Source organism: Pelobates fuscus, chromosome 6 (genome assembly GCF_036172605.1).
Source record: "Pelobates fuscus isolate aPelFus1 chromosome 6, aPelFus1.pri, whole genome shotgun sequence".
In the NCBI taxonomy this organism is placed as follows: domain Eukaryota; kingdom Metazoa; phylum Chordata; class Amphibia; order Anura; family Pelobatidae; genus Pelobates; species Pelobates fuscus.
Genome location: NC_086322.1, coordinates 235,193,173 through 235,213,052, shown reverse-complemented (window position 1 = coordinate 235,213,052; position 19,880 = coordinate 235,193,173). Strand labels below are relative to the sequence as shown.

Below are 19,880 nucleotides of genomic sequence, written 5' to 3'. Positions count from 1 at the left end.
ATATGTATTTATCTATATATATATATTTGCGGTTATTTGTATTTTATATATAGATAGATATATATAGAATGTCATTCTAAGTGTATTTTGTTACCGATATATATATATTAATAACAAAATACAGTTAGACTGAAATTACAGATGAATATATAATTTATTTTAAATTTTGTTTCAATATTTTATTTATTTATTTATTTTATATATTTATTATTGTAAATATAATATATATACATATATTATATATATATAAATACTTTTATTTTATTTTAACAAGTGTATTTTTTTTTTTATATACTTTCCTACGAGCAGGGGGACTGTCTAATATTTTAGACAGTCCCCCTGCTGGCAGATCCATAGCCAGCTATAGGGGGCCATGTGATCGCTCTTTGAGAGCGATCACATGGCCCCCGGGGGCCTCATTTGCCGGAGGAGGGCTGCCTGGGCTCTCAGGCAGACCCCCAGAAGAGGATCGCGGCGGAGGTGAGTATAGCTTACCTCCTGGGGGCTTCAGCCGTTACGGCGTTCTATGCCCCCGCAACGGCTTTAAAGCCCTTTAAAGCCGCGACGGCATAGAACGCCGTAACGGCGTTAAGGGGTTAAAGCACTTAAATCAGCACTTAAATTATCCTACATACGATGTAAAGTAGTCAATAAGGCATTTAAAAAGGTGATTATATGGGCTCCACTTGAAAATGAGAAAGTGATAGCCAGAGGTAGCAAAACCAACCCCCCCCCCCACCCCCGCCCTAGTTTTCCTAGTTTGTTGCAAGTGATTCAAACTGGGTTTTTTTGCCATCTTTTGTGTCAACAACAAAAACAGATGTGAGAAAAGCTGAACCAGATGGACGCTTCAGCCTATGTAACTAATAGAAATGTATTTTTGCAACCCTATACTAAATAATTCTATATTACATAATATTGCCATGCACAAAATATATGTACTTTATTTTCATGGCAGTGTCCCTTTAAAAAGAGCAGCCACACTTACCTATTGTAGTAATAACTGTGATAGCAAAATAGAAGGAGCCAGCAAATTTCCACTGCTTGCCTGCACGGTGAGGCTCAGACTGCAAAACCACTCTCTCTATCTCTCGATAATCCTCATCTGAAAAATGATATTTCTTTTTCAGATCAGTTCTTTTTTCCTCCAGAATTCTTTTTCTTGAGCTCTCAGACTCAGATTCGAGTGCATCAAAAACAGCTGCTCCCACCAAGAGATAAGAAAACATGCAGAGGATTAGAGACAGGGTCCTTATGTTCTGCTTCTTCATTTTGTGTAGGAGAACTGATATGCTGGACTTAAACATCAAAAAGGAAATGTGTGTAACACCTAACTTGGAGATGTTCTGATTCTATAACCAGATAGTGACTATGCAGCAGTGAGAGATAGGTCTTCAACTTATCATAGTATCTGGAAGACAGGAAAGAGAGCAGCGTCATATACACAATGTCTTCTGCATTTGGATGAGAAAGAAAAAAAGATGTGGTTAGCTATTTCTTTATATTATCATTGCATGTGTCTATAATATATAGTATAGGCAACTTTTCAGGTCGTCATCACAGAGTTCTAAGGGGTTTATTTACTAAACATCGAATTGTAGGAAAGGGAAAACCTAATTTGATTTTGCTTAAATTTTGCGATTCATTAATAAAAATATTAATTGGTGATTTTAAACAGAATATTGTTTATATTAAACAGAATATTGCAATTTAGTTTTCAATTCAGATTATAGAAAGTTGGTTTTCAATTCACTAGGATTCTGTGTTTACCGAATGAACACACTAGAATGTAAATGACCATCTTTTCAATGTGGAATATGATAGCGGCATACAGTTCTGTGCAAAATCTCCTTTACCCCCTCCTATATATATATATATATATATAAAAAAAAAACTAGTTTAACCCCTTAAGGACCAAACTTCTGGAATAAAAGGGAATCATGACATGTCACACATGTCATGTGTCCTTAAGGGGTTAAATCCATATTGATTACTTTTAAAAACAGCATGCAAAATGAGTATAATAATAATGCAATAGTGGAATAAAAATTTCTATTATTACAAATCACACTTTTTTTATTTTGTTTCCAGGTTATTATTTATAGTATTTAATATTCTAGAAATAACCTACTTGCAAGGGACCAGGGTCATTTATTCATTAACAATTTCATGTCAGAGACATACAAATGTACAAATTGTAGCAAATTGAAATCCAAATTGCAAACTTTAAGCTAAGATACTTGATCGGAACAAATCAATATACCCATATTTGCTAAATTGTGATACCAGTTCACACGGTTCAGCCAAATCATTCATCTCAGCTAAAGTATCAGGATCATCATGGTAAAATGGGATTTGGCTGATGATCTCAGCCAATCTTATACTTCTCCATAGAAGCACAGGGGGGCTATTGCACATACACAGACTCAGTGCATCTGTGTTTAACGACTTTATGCTGAGCGTGGAGACAATGAATGCATAACACCCAAAATTTAAAACGGACAGGGAAGCGTGTGAGGTACAGGGAAGCGTCGGAGGTATGCAAATGTCAGTCATGCAAAGATTGCAGGACTACACCAGGAAGCCCCACTAGAGGTGGCCTTAGGAAGCAATGTAAACACTGCCTTTTCTTGGAAAAGGCAGTGTTTGCATTGCTGAGAGTGCAAGGGCTGTCTCTTTACACTTTACACTAGAACACCTACATCTGTAGTAGTTCTGGTGCTTAGAGTGTTTCAGTTCAACCATGAGTGCTTGTTGTGGAATTCAAGAAAAAAAAAAGTAAATGGAATTAAACTGTATATAAAAAGTCACATGGAGTGATTTGAAAATTTGAGTCAAAAATTAAAATGTCTGTTAAACAGCAAATTAACAACATGAAAAAAAGTTATCAGAAAGTATACTGATGTACACCACATTGAGAATACTTCTGTGTTCTGTGTGGCATTTAAACCAACAGTTCAGAAAATCGTATTAAAACAGATGGAATTTTGTAGAAATATAACCAGCTCTTGAGTAATCATTCTGTAACTCTAAGAACTGATTTAATATATATATATATATATATATATATATATATATACATACATATATATATATATATATATATATATATATATATATATATTTCAGCACGATAACAAACCACCGAACTAATCATGGTTTTCTGTACCAAAAATCTGCAGATTGAATGCTGCTGGCACAGCAGTGTCCCAACCTCAACATAGGTTGAAGCTGTGTGAGAACACTTGAATACATAAATGGAATAAAGCAGACTTGTTTCAAGTGAGTATATTGCAGAGTCTTCAAGCACAATACACAATGATATTCCTGGTGCATTAGATTTAAAATTGAAATAAATGCAATGCACATGACACTAAAAGATCACAGTGATGGCTGATGGGTAAGTACATTATACATTATACATTACAAATATAAAATGAAAAAATTAGGCACAAAATAGAATTGGGAGGAATAGTGTGTCAGCAACCCCTCGTGCACCTATGCATTTTTCACAGCTAAACATTAAGAAACTTATTCTTAACTTATACAGTCCTATACCTTAGTATAACTTTCAAAGATACAGTGTAATTTTTAATTATTAAGTTAAAAAGGTTTTATTTTCAAGATTTATTTATTAAACCTTACTAAGTGATAGGAGTTGAGTTAAGAGTTCAGAGGTTGAGTTCAGAGGTTAAGAGTAGCCAAATTAAATACAAGTTTTTGTATGGAATATCCACAAGACAACTACAAACAAAATGTTAAAAGGATATCAAAAATGATTGTTTCAGTGTTGCAATTCATGAGGGACAACACAAAATCCTGGCTTAAAGAACACAAAATATTTTTGTCATTTTTCAATGTTTTAATAGTTTGCTGTAATTACTAAAATCCGGTACTTTGTAGTATGAGTAAACACTGCTGAAACAAAAAATTACCTAATCTGAATTTTAGAGAGTTACAGGATAAGGATACTTAGAAAATAAATATATGCAGGTTGACCACAGATTAGTGAATTCTAGTCAACACCTTTGAGGATAGATAGCCCCCCCCCCCCCCCTCCCCCGCCCCCTCTGTTCTATAGAAAGCTATTAACCACTTGATCTTTCATCGAGTGGTTAATAGACATATTTATGTCTTCATAATTTCTCAATGCTTTCATTTTTTTATCATAATACATCATTGCACTGTACCTCAGGTATCTCTCATCCTTTCAGTACAGTCATGTTGATCATACTTAGGATATTGGAGAAAGCGAAGTTTAGTGATAAAATCATAGATTGTTTAAATAGCTAAAGAAAACAGAATTAATAATTTGCCAAAAGAAGCCAGAATTGCTGGTTTACCTAAAGAAGTTAGAATTCAAAAATGCATCTAAAATAGAAAATTAAAAAGATTTACCTACAGCTTCTCTTACAACATTCTATAGAACCCTGCAGTTACTGAATAGAATGTTAGCGATGAAACACCATGTGTATGGCCAGCTATCAGTAAGCATGTGCCCGTCTCACCCCTATTCTGATGCCAGTCACTGGACTCCTTCATCGTCAGCAGGACCCCAGCATGTGATGGAGAGAAGATCCCACTGGAGGGCCGGACACAAACCAATGCCACCTCCTGCCCTGCACACCAGGCTCTTCTAATCACACCGGCTTGTCATGGCCCCTGGGTCGTGCTGAATTTGGACCCTCGAGAATCGGGATCACCGGCAGGACACGGGGATCCGGCTGCTCTCCATCACTCCCTGGCGTCTTTTGAACTGGCCCGCGACAGGCTGCTGTCTCAGCACTCGCAGGGGCAACGCGCATGCGCAGTGGGTTAACCCTTGCATGGGGAAGACATTACCTTGGAGATGTGCCATAGCAACTGAGAAAGCAGAATTAAAGATTTACTCCCACTTAGCAACATATAGATCTAGAGATCACCAGAACCAGAGTGCTGGGAGGTTATGTGTCTTGTGTATACTTGGTAAAAAAAAAAAAAAAACATTTCCTTAAAAACATGTTTAAATATGGATTATTTTATTACATTAGTATTACGAATTTGTGCAAAACAGTATTTATTAAAGACCAGCGTGCCATAAAACTACACCATCTATGACTATAGACTCCCAGCACCATCCTAATCCAATGGCATGTACTACAATGCATTAGATACAAGAGCAACAAGTCTCTAAACTAGGGTAAGGCTCCATATCTTCTAAACTGAAAGAAGTACATGTAGAACTGAGAGGCATAATTGTTGGAAGGAAAATAACAAAGAGATACTCATTAAAGTCACAATAGCTCCTGAAATCTCTGAGCTCAAGCACCAGAGTGAATGAGGGGCAATAGGCATTTGCAACCCAGACCATTCTGATGAATTGTGTAAGAATATAGCTTCATAGGCCTCACAACTATTAAAAAGGCCATATTACTATTGTAACTAAGGAATAGGGCCCAGTACTGTTCGTCACCTGAGAAGAAATATGTATTCTCTCCTTTACTTGGCAAAACGACTACAGTACACTACAAGTCCTTTAGGTAGAACTAAAACCCAAGACAAGGTGACTTGATTCTTTTATAGTGCCAGAGAGACAGTTTCTGAAGTTGTATCTCACATATGAGCATACTCTTTATCAGTGCTCAAAATTTCCACTCACTAATTAACCATTGTTGAGTGCAAATTCAGTTCTGATGAGAAATTCACCTCTGGTAAGTGTGACATGAGCTCTCCAGACTGGCAGTAACTAGTAACTTTTGCCCTGTCCAGTAGCACAAGACTTGAAATGTTGAGCCCTAATCTATATTAAACATCCTTCTGGCTTTGTTACAATAAGGATGTTACAAATTAAATGTCCATTAGAGTTTTCACTTTTTAGAACAATAGTATAAAAGTAGTATAAGTTCTGTCTTGCAAAAACACGTGGTGAAAAACCTATTTCTGCCATAATTTTTAAATATTAGTGGACACTGGACAACAAGTGGAAAGAAAAATAATTTGAGTTACCTTCATCCTATAGGGAGCATGATGAGCGGATCTCACCCCTGCTAGCCATATTCTGGTCATCAAGGGGCATGTATTGGTGAGGACCATTCCTTATTTAAAGGGACAATTTTGCTTTTTTTATTGGGAAAGTCAAAGAGGAAATCAGTCCATCTCGGCTTTCACAGGTTCCTTCCAAAGTATAGAAAAAGTAACACAGAAAAGCATGTTTTGGGGATTGGTGGTGGAAAATCTATTCATGAGTAGAGAGCCGGACCCATGGTCAAACTTCCACTGTTCTCTTCGACATTGTACATTCGGCGTACATTAGGCCTTCTTCATCCCAAACGGCATGACCTTAAATAGGAACAAGCCAAATGGGGTGATGAAGGCCAATTTGGGAATTGCTTCGTCAGTTAGTGGAATCTGCCAGTACCCTCTGCTCAGGTTGAGGGCAGAGACCCAAGCAGCGCTAGAGAGGCAGTCAAGCAGCTCATCTACCCTGGGCATGGGGTAGGCATCGCTAGTGGTCTTTTCGTTGAGCCACCTATAATCGACACAGAAGCGTCCATCCTTTTTAGGCACTAACACTATGAGAGATGCCCAGGAGCTGTGGGAAGGTTCTTTAATGCAGAGGGTTCGCATCTCTTTGAGCTCTTGGTGAATATGCCCTCTGACAACCTTGGGTACCCTATAGGCGGGGGAGCCTGACCGTGGTCTCGACTGCATGATGGGCTAACGTGGTAGCGTCAGGCTAAGCAGTAGGGTTGTTGCTGCATGACCGCTTGGATTTGTGACTGCAAATGAGGTTGTTCCCATTCCGGATTTTGGCTAGTAGGTCTGGGATTGCCTGGTCCCCTGTCTCTGTGTGGGATGGAGTGCAAATGGCTTGGGATCAAAGGGACCCAGGTTAGTGGCATACCGTGATCCAATGGTTGTGGGTCATGGGCGAGGCATGGGACAGTTCCGCTCCATATATCTGGGCTGGTTGCACAGAAAGCATCGGCTTTGCGTTTCACTGCAGATGTTGATGTGGTCATACTGGGTGTCCTGTCTGCGAATTGAGCAGCGGCTTCTAGGGTACGAGGTTCGTGGTCTCTTACCCATGCTAGTATGTCTTGGGAAGTATTCGCAAAACAAAGTTCTAGTAAGATATGTTGCAGTCCATCTTCCAGGGTTACTACCTCACACCCCTGAATTTCGTGCAGCTTGGCTCATTCGGTGAGCCCAATCGGTGTGAGTGTCTCTCGGCCCCAGTCTTGCCTCTCTGAACTTTTTGAACACATAAGTGTCTGGTGTGATAGCATATCGGGCCAGAAGTTGCTTTTTTACTTTTGGGTAATTTCGGCTCCATTCTTCAGGGATAGCCCGATATGCCTCTGCAGCTCAGCAAGTTAGTTTCCCGACCAACATGGGGACCCATTTGTGAGATTCCACATGGTGTAGTCGGCACTGTTGTTCGACTTGATTGTCAAAGGTTTTAAAGGCCTGGTGTGTGACTTTGACGCTGCTGCTCGAATCATAGCTTCGGAGATACCGCATATCTTCTGGTACACTGGTCGTATGCTTTGGCTTGGCTTGGCTGATGGCCAGCTCTTCAGCTCGCTTCCTCTCCGCTGCCTTCATGATTCAGTTCACCACTTCAGGATGTGGGTTTGTACCGTAGAAGGCTAATCGTTCCCTCACCCATTTGGAGAACTCATCTGGTGGGGTGGGGTTTTTTGCATCCCCGCTGGATCTTGTCCCTTCTCGGTCAGTAGTTCCTGTAGGGCTATGTGACGAGACCAATCTCGCCACATTGCATTGGAGGAGCCTGGTTGCCCGCCTGTTGCCTCTGGACTATGGCCCCATGTTAAAAAGCTTTATTTTCCCCTGCAAAGACACGAAAGCCGGGTCATTCGGTGCTTGCCCTGTTTGAGCGGTGAAACCCCAGATAGCTATGCCATGGAGCCTATTCGTATAATGAAAGACTATAGGAAAGACTTTGGCTCCATGGTAATTGAACTGTATGTGTGTGATCTGAGCGCCATTCATTAATATTGTGCGCTCAGATCTGAGCTATCTGGGGATATGTTGAATGTATCTGTTTTATGCAATGACTGCACAGTTATATATTTTTATGTATTTTATTGTCTTTTGCTGCCATGTGTTCAATGGAGTGTTTCCTCTGTCCTTGGAGATAATTGGATTACTTCCCAATTATCTCCAGGATAGAAGACTCTGTGGAACTGGTTTTGGGCAGAAAAGCCATGCTTCATTTGGTCACAAAGGACTACGATCTATCTTTTGAACCACTGGACCAATTTGTATGATTTTGGCGTATGTTTGTATTTGGAGTTTATGTCAATGTGATGCATACTTTTAAAGTTATGAATAATGTGGAAAAACTGTATTTCTCTGCTTGTGATAATTACATTACCCATTGTGTAAGGTAATTGTATCACAGGCAGAGGGGAGGATTTTGTGTGGGAGTGTCTGAGTGTATTGTACGTGTTTATTGGTTGTTTTCCAAAACCCTGTGGGTGGTACTTATGTGTATATAAGAACAATAAACCCACAGCTCTGTCTGTTCACTGCTTGACCCTCAACACGGAGCTTTGTCTCGTTCTTGGGGGGATTTATTGTTTGCTGTTCCAGTTTGACTGCTAGGAGTGTAAACCTATTCGTATGGTTTTTCCTATTCGGCTGTTTACAGCATTCGTGTGGTTCCGGTTCAGCTGTTTAGGGCATTCATATGCTTCTCCGTTTCGGTGGATTGGTGTCTACAGTAGCTGTGCCTGTGTCTCTGGAAGGGGAAGATCTACTAAATGGCTGTTAACCCCTTTTATGCCTGGGGGTGCCGTTACAGGCTACTACAGTTAGTTGTCTGCAGCTTTCTGCCATCCTTGTCAGAGGTTTTTCCACTGGAACCTTTTGCTGGACTTGTATTGCACGGAGGACCCCACTTCTTACACCAGTGTCAAGGGTTGTTAGACTAACATCGCCATTCCTTCCTTCCTCCGCTAGTCCTGGTTCCAGATGTGCTTCATAGTGATATAGCTCGCCCACTTTGTATAGAAATTTCCCCAATATATTGGACGCAACCAGTCATATTGATTTTTAATACTGTTTTATTAAGGCCAAGTTGCCTGCTTATATACACAGACCCCAGCATGGGGTCTCCATACAATACAATAGTAACCCCTGTCTACCCGTCACGAACCCGGTCTGGTCATCTCCTATGAGGTTGGGTAGTATGTCACTGATTCTGTTAGCTAATATTTTTGCGTATATTTTGGCATCATTATTGAGCAGTGAGATTGGACGGTAGTTTTGGCATTTGTCTGGTGTCTTCCCTGGTTTAGGGAGAGTGACAATGGTGGCTAGTAGCATCTCCGGCGGTAAAGTCCCTGAGCTCGCGGTAGCCTGATACACTTTATGTAGGTGTGGGGCAAGTTCTTTAGCAAATAGTTTATAGTAGGCATTAGTGAAGCCATCTGCCCCTGGAGATTTTCCATGAGGGAGACCCGTTATCACCTTCAGGATTTCCTGCATTTCTATGGGTTTAGTCAGGTTCGTTTTTTGGGCTTGGGATATTTGGGGGAGATTGGTTCGTCTCAGGTATTCGTCTATGTCTGTGTGGCTCACTGTGTGTGTGGTGTCTTGCGATTGTAGATTGTATAGTTTGGAGTAGAAGTCGGCGAATTCTTTGCTGATGTCTGCTGGCGTGTGGTGTGGTTTGCTGTCTGCCCCTGTGATTTGTGCGATTTTCGTGTTGGCATATCTGGCTCTCAGCCTATTGGCCAAGTGTTTACTGGCTTTACCTCCATTATGGTAGACATTGGCTTTCAGTTTATAGAGTAAGTTTTTAGTTTTTTCTGTGTTTAGTTCGTTTAGTCTCGTGTGCAGTTGTTGTAGTTGTGTCGCTAGTGTTGGTGAGGGTTGTTGTTTGTTTTGTTTGGATACTAGTGCCAATTGTTTTTGACAGTCTAGGAGAGTGGTTTGGTGGTGCCGTTTCAAGAAGGATGCCCTTCTAAGGAATATACCTCTCATGACTGCTTTGTGTGCTGCCCATACTATGGTGTCAGAGACCCCTTCCCCTACATTGGTAGCAAAATAATTCTGGAGTGCCTCCCTGCTCTCCTGCGCAAAGGTTGGGTTCAGCAGCAATGAGTCATTCAGGCGCCATGAGCCCCTCCCCTTGAATTGGTAGGCATCGAGGAGGTCTACGTACACCGGTCCATGGTCTGACCACGTTATTTCCCCTATTGTACATTCTTTGAGTTGTGCCAGAAGTGGCCTATCTAGGAGGACCGTGTCTATGCGTGTGTAAGTGTTATGGACCCTTGAATGGAAGGTGTAGTCCCTATCTCCGGGGTGTAGTGTCCTCCACGCATCATACAAGTCATAACGGTCTATCAGCTTAGTGAAAAGTTTGCTGTTAGAGACCATCCTTTTTTTGCTATTACCTGTGAGGGTGGCTGTCGTGTCCAGGGTGGGTGACTGGATGCAGTTGAAGTCCCCACATAATATTACGCCGCCCTGCTTAATCATGTCTATTTGGTTAAGCAACATTTGTAGGTACTGCCCCTGTTTCTCATTGGGGAAGTATGTGGCTACCAGCGTAAGTTGGACGCTGTTAAACTGGCCCACTAGTATGACATATCTGCCTTTCGGGTCTATACACTGTTGCTGTATGGTAGTTGCTACATCTTTGTGTATAAGGACTGTCACCCCTCTTGATTTTACATATAGAAAGAATCCCAGGCACTCACTGTGATTGTTCTTCAAGCAGATTTATTGCAACGTTTCGACCTCAATGAGGTCTTTTTCAAGCTTGAAAAAGACCTCATTGAGGTCGAAACGTTGCAATAAATCTGCTTGAAGAACAATCACAGTGAGTGCCTGGGATTCTTTCTATATGCATACATTTCTTGGGTTTTTTTTTTTGCTGACCCTTGCCCAGTAGCACCCTGTGTTCAAATTGATGTGATTGAGTGCGACCCTATCTCCCTCTTGATTTTACAGCAGCTTGGGAGTAGAACTGAGTGGGGTACATCTTCGTATATATTGCCGGAGTGTGGTCATCTCTAAAGTGAGTTTCCTGGATACATGCTATATCAACCCGATGTTTCGTGAGGTCTTTAAGCAGTAGCCTCCGTTTACCAGGGGTGTTTAACACTTTTACGTTGTATGAGACTAATTTCATAATGGTATATTGGGTGGTCTTTGAATCTACTCGTGGTTATCTCTATAGTGGGATTTAGTTTGCTTGCCTTTGGTTCAGTGTGGCCACAGGGCGGTGATTGGTGTCTTTTGATGCTATACGGGACATGGGGGGAGGGGACATCAGAAGGTGGGAAAAACTTAGAGGGGGTATAACAAACAGTTAGGCAGTACGCCTTAAAGAACGTCTCCATAAGGAGCTGAGATGTGCCGGGGAGGTCCCGGTCACATTTGTTGGGGGGTGGGTGTATGAGCCCGGCCGTAATCCGGTGACTCATTCGTGGCTGCAGCAGTGGGGTCGCAGCGTTGCAATGCTAGCATAATGAACGCCTATCTGGGTTTATCTCATTGGCGTTTCAAGATGGTGGCCCTAGAGTGTAGCGCCTGCAGCCCAGAGATCCTGTTATCCAGCCCCTGCATCTATAACATTGAACGCATATAACTGATAGTACGGGGTATAACAACCAAAGGGGAAACATAATGTAATACATTGGTTAATTTAAACTTACACTTTCGCTGTCTTAAATTTTTAGCAGTATAACCATGGGTTATCCACCGCCTGCCTCCTTCCGGAGGTAAGGTAAGGCTACAATGTTCAAGTGGTTGACCAGTCTCTGGTTACCCTGGGGGTTTTGTTATGGTTTTGTTTCTTCTCGTCCAGGACTGGTATACCCCAGTCCTTGAGCTTAGTAAGCCCCATTTCTGTGTTAAGTATCGCATGCATTTTCCCTTCACGGTGGATCAGTAGTTTGGCCGGGTACCCCCATCTGTAGCCGATGTTCTTCTCTCGCAGGGTGGCGGTGATCTGGGCCAGGCTTTTCCTGTACTGTAACGTTTCTGCTGATAAATCGGCAAAAATTTTGATGTGTCCATATGGGTCCGGCATATCTGCTGTTCTGCTCGCTCTCACGATCTGCTCCTTTGCGTGGAAAAAGTGTATGCGTGCGATGACATCCCTTTCCGTGGAAGGCGGCAGGTGTTGCGGCCGTCTGAGGTGGTGCACCCTATCTACTACCATCTGGTCTGGGTGTATTGCTGGTGCGAGCGCTTGGAACATGTCCTGGAGATAGTCGCCAAGGCCCGCCTGCAGCACTGTTTCAGGGATGCCTCTTATCCGGATGTTGTTTCTCCGGGAGCGGTCTTCCAGGTCTGCCACTTTTGCTTTAAGATTATGTAGGGTAGCTTCGTTGTCTTGCACTTTTTCAGCTAAATAATTGTGAGCGTCTGTGCAGTCATCCAGTTTCTGCTCTATTTGGACTGTGCGCTGGCCTATGTCTGCAACATCTTTCCTCAACTCTGCTGCCAGGCTTTGGAGTTGCTTTTTCATAGTAGCCTGGAAGTTGTCAGCTAGTTCGGCCAGCATGAGCCTCATTGAGGATGTGTTGAGGGGCTGCTCCTCTGTCAGGGAGGTGATAGATGTCACAGGCGAGATAGATCCCTCGCGGGAGCGATCTCCGCCGCCATCTTGGACGGGACCGCCGGCTTCCCGCGTTTTTTTTGTGGCCGATCTGGCTAGGAAGAAAGTTGCTCGTTCTGCTTTGGCAGTTTTCTGCCTCTGCCTGTGGGACATTGTGAGTCTGGAGGTACCTTTAGGCAATGCTTTGTGGTCCGTTTATGTGTGCCGTGTCCCCAATACTGCAGGAGCCTCACATGCGAGCGTCCATGCCGATCGAGCTCCAAGCCACGCCCCCCTAATATTAATATTTTAAGCAGCTCTTTATGAAACCTCTACTAAATTGAGTGTTGTCTGTGACTAATAATAACTACTGGTTAAGTTTCATCTTAAATTTATTAATAACTCCTATTCTTTAGGACTGCAGTTTAAGCTGCTACTGTATGTTTTAAGGCCGTAAGGCAACATGATACTTATGCATTCGTACATTTAATCAGTTGCTTCATTGTCGTAAACTGGCTCACTGCTTATTATGGATTTTCCTGCTGTGGTGTACATATGTAGTGTGCATTGTTGTTCACACCTTTGCTGTTTAGATAAAGAAAAAAAAATGCAAACCAGTATAACATGATTCTCTGGCAAAGATTACTTGTATCATATGGTATTAAAGGGAAACTATAGTGCCAGGAAAACAAACTTATTTTTCTGGTACTATAGCTTCTCCCTTTGTCAAGGCCCCCTCTCGTGGCACTGAAGGGGTTATTAACTTTCAGTCGCTTACCTGGCTCGTCTCTGCCCATGCTCCTCCCCCGCAGACATCCGCCGACGGGGGAGACCTAATGCACTGGTACAAAGCCACTAGAGGAGGACTTAACCATAGCAGGTAATTATTGCATTTTTTTAAAAACTGCAATCATTACCACTCTAGGGTTAAGGGTGATGGGAGTTGGCACCCATACCACTTTAATGAGCTGAAGTGATCTGGGTGCCTACAATGTCCCTTTAACCCCTTAAGGACACATGACGTGTCTGACACGTCATGATTCCCTTTTATTCCAGAAGTTTGGTCCTTAAGGGGTTAATACTAATACCCATCTATTTGCTACAACCCCTTTTTCATCACTGATTTGTTGCTTCTTAGCCATATGATTTTTATTTTCGGTACCTAATAAGTACACAGTACTTTGTTGTACTACAAGAGCAAAGTTAGCTTTTTGCTTGACATAGGATTACCAGTTGTCTGAAGCAATGGGTTATGGAGACCCTGTTGATAACAATCAACAACCCTCCCCTATTTACAGTAACATTTAAACTTGCAATTTCTCAGTGTTTATTAAATTTATGTGGCAATTGCTGTAAGTAGTAGTTTCGTTTACTTAGGGGTATGAAATATGCACACCTCACTATATCAATATGCCAGGTTTGTTTGGGGGCATGTCCTTTACTCTTTTATATGATGTTTTATGTTAAAGGACCACTATAGTCATCCAGACCGCTTCAGTTCAATGTAGTGGTCTGGGTGACAGGTCCCCCAGTTTTAACCCTGCAGCTGTAAACATAGCAGTTTCAGAGAAATGTTTACATTGCAGGGCTAATCCAGTCTCTAGTGGCTGTCTTCCTGACAGCCGCTAGAAGTGCTTCCCCGACGCTCAATGTGAAAATCGCATTGAGCACGCAGAACGTCCATAGGAAAGCATTGGGCGTTTTAATGCATGCACGTCTCTGGCAGCGCATGCGCATTCGGCTCCACTCGGGAGCTGATGTCGGAGGGGAAGGAGAGTTCACCAGCACTGAGGGAGCCCGGCGCTGGATAGAGGTAAGTGGCTTAAGGGGTTTTAACCCCTTCAGCCCAGTGGGGGACCTAAGGATTATATATTGTCAGGGAAACGAGTTTGTTTTCATGACACTGTAGTGGTTCTTTAACTTTCAGTCACCCCATACACCCACACTATTATGTTTTATACTATACCCCTCTGTGACAATGCCCAGTTGTTTTAAACGTTTTTTGTTATATAAGTTACAGGGGTCGTGATATTCATGTATACTGGCCACCTCATTCGCGGCCTATCTCACTTATACCTATTCACATTAAGAATGTATGTCAAGTCTCTGGTGTTATTTTAGCATACATGGTCATCTGGGTTGTGACAGATTCCCCCGTACCTTGATTACCATCTGTGACGGACCGACTGCACCCCGACCAGGTACCTCCGTCAATCGCTGCTCCCTAGTAAACACTGTGCTGGATCCAGCTTCCGGTAGGTAGTCCAGAGAGCGTAGCAGGAACAAGCTCTTACAAGAGCTTTTTGATTATACTCAGGGGGGTATAGTGATTATAGCAATCCCCCAGAGTGTAGTTCTCCAATCCCCGAAACACGAGCCGAAACATCATGAAGGTGCAAGATGATCTGCTCCTTAATGGTTCAGGTTGGCTTTTATACGATTCTCCAGGCCAGAGGAACACCCCGTGGACCTGATGGGGCACAGGAACACAAAGGACACAAACCAATCAGGACAAACAAACAGTCGGTGACACGCCCATGTACAGCACACAATCCCTCCCCTCTGCTTGGGAGATAATTGAGTAAAGTCCTGTAAGTAACTCAATTATCTCCAGGCAGAAAAAACACATTTTCACAAAGTCCATAAAGTACCCCAAAACATAACATACCCACCCACATCCCCGGATAGGTCTGATCTGGGTGAACAACATATCCACAAATCACCCAGATCAGAGCAGGAGTTCAAATGTTTCATGGAAGTCTCTTTTTGACCGGCTGCAAGCATGGCTTCATGCCCAAAACAGTTCAAAGGAGTACAAAAGTACATTACATGAATGGAGGCTTTTAAAGTGTATTGGGCAAGGTATATTACAGGGCCCATAGTCACAGGGTAGGAGCCAAGCAAACAGGCCCCTCCAAACACACGTGGCAAACTCACAGAAAATGGGGAGTTTGTCACACCATCCTCTTTATTTTTACTTGTTTGTTACACTGGTTGGTTCAGTTTATGGGATTCACTGAACACCTGTGACACTCGGTAACTGCAATTACCACAACTTTCTAAGCGGTTGGCTGGGTGGTCGTCTTTCATATGTGCGAACACGTGACTGCGGCCATCTTTAGCCGTGAACACAGACAGCGGTGTTTGGTCCTCGGGTGGATGGACCTATAAACAAACACTTGATGGCGCGAACGCTGGGACTTCCATATCGCCGTATGTTCAAATGTGTTTGTATGAGAAGAGCTGTGTTCGGTGGGAACAAGCTCCCGAACAAGGGACACAGATTGTGGGCACGTATGAACAGTTTAATTCATATCATTTGTGGGTTTCGTACCCCTGAAGGAGACCGGCCGCACAAATTTATTCTATGGAACTATTCTGGGCTGGAGCCTCATTTGTGGTCAGTTTAAACTATACCCACGGCAGCATTTTGTCTGCGTTCATGGGATCCGAGTGCTTTTCGGATATGTGGGGCGGTCAGATACAGGCTATCCAGGGATATAGGACTTGGGGGGGTACCTACTTGTTAAATATGTATTTTGGGGTGTTTTTGTTATGTATGTCCTGGACCTGAGAGCTAATATTCATTTACAGTACCCCTTGCATGGGGACTTGTATATAAGGCCAGCAGCGGCTTCCATTAAAACAGTTCCTGCTTATCCTCAACATAGAGTTTCATCTAATGTTTGTAGGGAACAGCTATACCAGCTAACCCATGTTTGGATTATTGTACTTTGGATTATGATAGCATCACTCATAATAGGGGAAAAGAACATCCTTGGCAGCAAGACCCCTCTTCCTCTTAGGGTGGCCACCACATCTGGTGGCAAGCTGTGAGATGCTTCTTGTTCTTCAGAGAAGATGCTGATCTTGGTTGCAGTAACAGCATAGCGGATGAAGAGTCAGTATGCGCAACTGAAGAGAAACACCTTAAAGGATATTTTGGAGAAACGTCGGCGAACGGCGAACTATCGTCCTAAGAAGGAATTAATTAACAAATTGCTGGAGCTGGATCGTGCTAAGACTCTACCCAAACCGATGCTACCGAATGTGGAGGAAGACGAAAGGATGTGGACCATTCCGTTACGTCAAACCCTGTTCGGTCCAAACCCTTCCGCTGACATCATGATGCAGGTGATGGCAGCCATAAACGCAGAGGATCAAGCTTAACAGGAGTGCCAAGCAAGAGTAGCAGCAATACAGCGCTCTAAGAGTCCAGCAGCAGAGAATACAGCGACACCTAGGGAACGTAAAAAGGTGCCATTTGCCGCATTTAAAAACTAGAAAGGCGAAATAGATGGGGACCTTGCAGATTTTGAGAGGCAGTGCGCTGTACAAGGTACCCACTAATGAATGGGTCACTATTTTATCTGGGAAACTGTCAGGGAAGGCAGCAGAAGCATTCCAGGCTATCCCTGATGAAGAAATACAGCACTACACTGCAATAAAAGAGGCATTGCTCGCCCGGTACGCTGTCACTCCAGAAGCGTACTGCCGGCGGTTCCGCGAAACTAAAAAGCAAGGGAATGACTCATATACCGAATGGGCCTGTCGCCTCCACCGAACAGCCTCCCACTGCCAAGCCATATCGGGAGAAGATGTTCTGCAGCTGTTCCTCCAGGAACACTTTTTCAATGCCCTTATCCCTGACATCAGGGAGTGGATCCGTGATCGGAGGCCCCTCACCCACCCAAAGCGACACGAATGACAGACGAATACACAGATTCCCGCACATCTGGGCCACCCCGACCCTCGTCCCGACCAGAGATCCGAGCGGTAGTACCCGCTAATCCTACCCCTTACTGGGCGCAACCCAGATATCAGCGCTCCACGCCAAAAAAACAATATTCGGTGTCATGGTTGCCAGCAGCTAGGGTATATCCGCAACAACTGCCCCTTGGAGCCCTCTCGACCATCCTGGGGGCGCCACAACAATACCTCCCATAGAGCACCCGCCCCAGCCGCCCACTGTCTGAAAGCCGAATCGTAGCCGGAAGAGTACTGGGGAGTATTCCATGAGGCTGAGCCTGTTCAGGCAGCTAACCAGGACAATTGACAGCAACACAAACAAGCAGTATGGGTAAACAGCCAGTCGGCTCGAGGATTAAGGGATACCGGAGCCACCATGACCCTGGTATAACACCATTTAGTACGTAAAACTGAACACACCTGGCAAACTGACACTGTCCGGGTAGCAGGATGAGCAGTATATCGTATACCAAATTGTGCCAATCCACTCGCAGGGAGGAGAGGCGTTTCGCTGCCCAATCAGGCAATAGGGCCCGAAACTTGGTTACACCAATCAACGCTCGGTAAAGAGAGGGGTTTCGCCGCCCTATCAGGAGAAAGGGGATGAAAGCCCATTTGAAAGAGCGCTCCCTCTCTGAATGGTCACCTGCGCCCCGCAGTGACCAATTAGCGCCCAGTGTTCATGCTGACCAATCAGGAGAATGGCACAAACCCAGTTTGAATAGACATGCCCTCTCTAATTGGTCCACACGGACCAATGCGGAACATGCGGCCAGTGGGAATCTGCGGTAGGGGTGCTGTGTGGGAGGGTGGTAGGGGTGCTGTGTGGGGGGTGCAGGGGTGCTGTGTGTGGGGGGTAGGGGTGCTGTGTGTGGGGGGTAACGCTTGGCAACGCTCCACATGCATACGCACACTGTCTCAGGTCCCAGTGTCGGGGATCGTCCCAACGGAGCTATGGTCACTGTTTTCCTCTGCTCAGGCTCATAGCTGCCCAAGAGAGTGCTCTCTCCGGTGTATATCTACGTGGAGATATCCACCGGAGAGACACATAACTCCAGAGATTCCCTGCTGGCGTGCATCCCTCTCTCCGGTGGATATCTCCACGTAGATATACACCGGAGAGAGCACTCTCTTGGGCAGCTATGAGCCACGCCACAGGTTTTATGGTGTCTTGGAGAGTTACAGGGTCAAATATAGTGCTTGCGAATTAAATTCTCTGCACTTTCTCCCTGTGTTGTCAGGCATGTCAATCAAATTTTAATTAATCAAATCACATAATTATGTTAAAAGATTACTTAAATATACATGTAGAATTTTAATATATATGCATTTATAGGTATTTAAATTCTACATGTATGCTTAGGTAATCTTTTATGTAATTATATGTGTATATATATATATATATATATATATATATATATACCGTATATACTCGAGTATAAGACGAGTTTTTCAGCACATTTTTTGTGCTGAAAAACACTCACTCGTCTTATACTCGAGTCAGTTGTCTGTATTATGGCAATTTTCATTGCCATAATACAGACAAGGACCGGGGGCTGTCAGGAAGCTGTAACTTACCTTCACCGCAGCTCCTGTCAGCTCCCTTCTCTCTCCTCCGTCCGTGCAGCTCCCAGGTCAGCTTCCTCTGCAACTCTCGCGAGAGCCGCGGGGTCAGAGCGTTGCCACGGTAACCCGCGCGGCCGCGAGAGTTGCAGAGGAAGCTGACCTGGGAGCTGCACGGACGGAGGAGAGAGAAGGGAGCTGACAGGAGCTGCGGTGAAGGTAAGTTACAGCTTCCTGACAGCCCCCCTCCTACAGCCCAACCAGGGAGTGAGAGCCCCCCTCCATGGCCAGCTAACAAGCAGGGAGGGGGGACGAAAAAAAAGAAATAAATAATAATAATAATAAAAAAATAATAATAATAAAAAAATAATAACAACATTAAAAAAAGATATATTACAATAATTAATAAAATGCCCACCCCCACCAATGCTCTGCACTCACACACTGCATTCATACACACACTCATACACACACTGCACTGCATTCATTATATACACACACTGCATACACACTGCATTCATACACACACTGCATACACACTGCATTCATACACACACTGCACTGCATTCATTATATACACACTGCACTCATACACACACTGCACTGCATTCATTATATACATACTGCACTCACACACTGCACTCATATACACACACTGCACTGCATTCATTATATACACACTGCATACACACTGCACTCATACACACACACTCCATTCATTATATACACACTGCATTCATACACACACTGCATTCATACATACACACTGCATTCATTATATACACACTGCACTCATACATACACACTGCATTCATTATATACACACTGCATACACACTGCACTCATACACACACTGCACTGCATTCATTATACACACACTGCACTGCATTCATTATACACACACTGCACTCATATACACGCGCTGCACTCATATACACGCACTGCACTCCATTCATTATATACACACTGCATTCACACACACACAGCATTCATATACACACTGCAT

The 19,880-nt window shown here is 43.5% G+C and overlaps 1 protein-coding gene across 1 annotated transcript in view; it reads right to left on the bottom strand.

Moving 5' to 3' along the window:
• The window catches only part of LOC134565736 (potassium channel subfamily K member 9-like), an 85,436-nt gene extending 80,855 nt beyond the window's left edge, over nt 1-4,581 (bottom strand). The window contains exons 1-2 of the mRNA XM_063425382.1: nt 4,509-4,581; nt 989-1,411 (exon numbers count right to left, since the gene is read on the bottom strand). Of these exons, the coding sequence (XP_063281452.1) occupies nt 989-1,307 (319 nt within the window). The 5' untranslated portion in view covers nt 1,308-1,411; nt 4,509-4,581. The remainder of the gene's footprint in view (nt 1-988; nt 1,412-4,508) is intronic.
• Nucleotides 4,582-19,880: the final 15,299 nt, after the last annotated feature.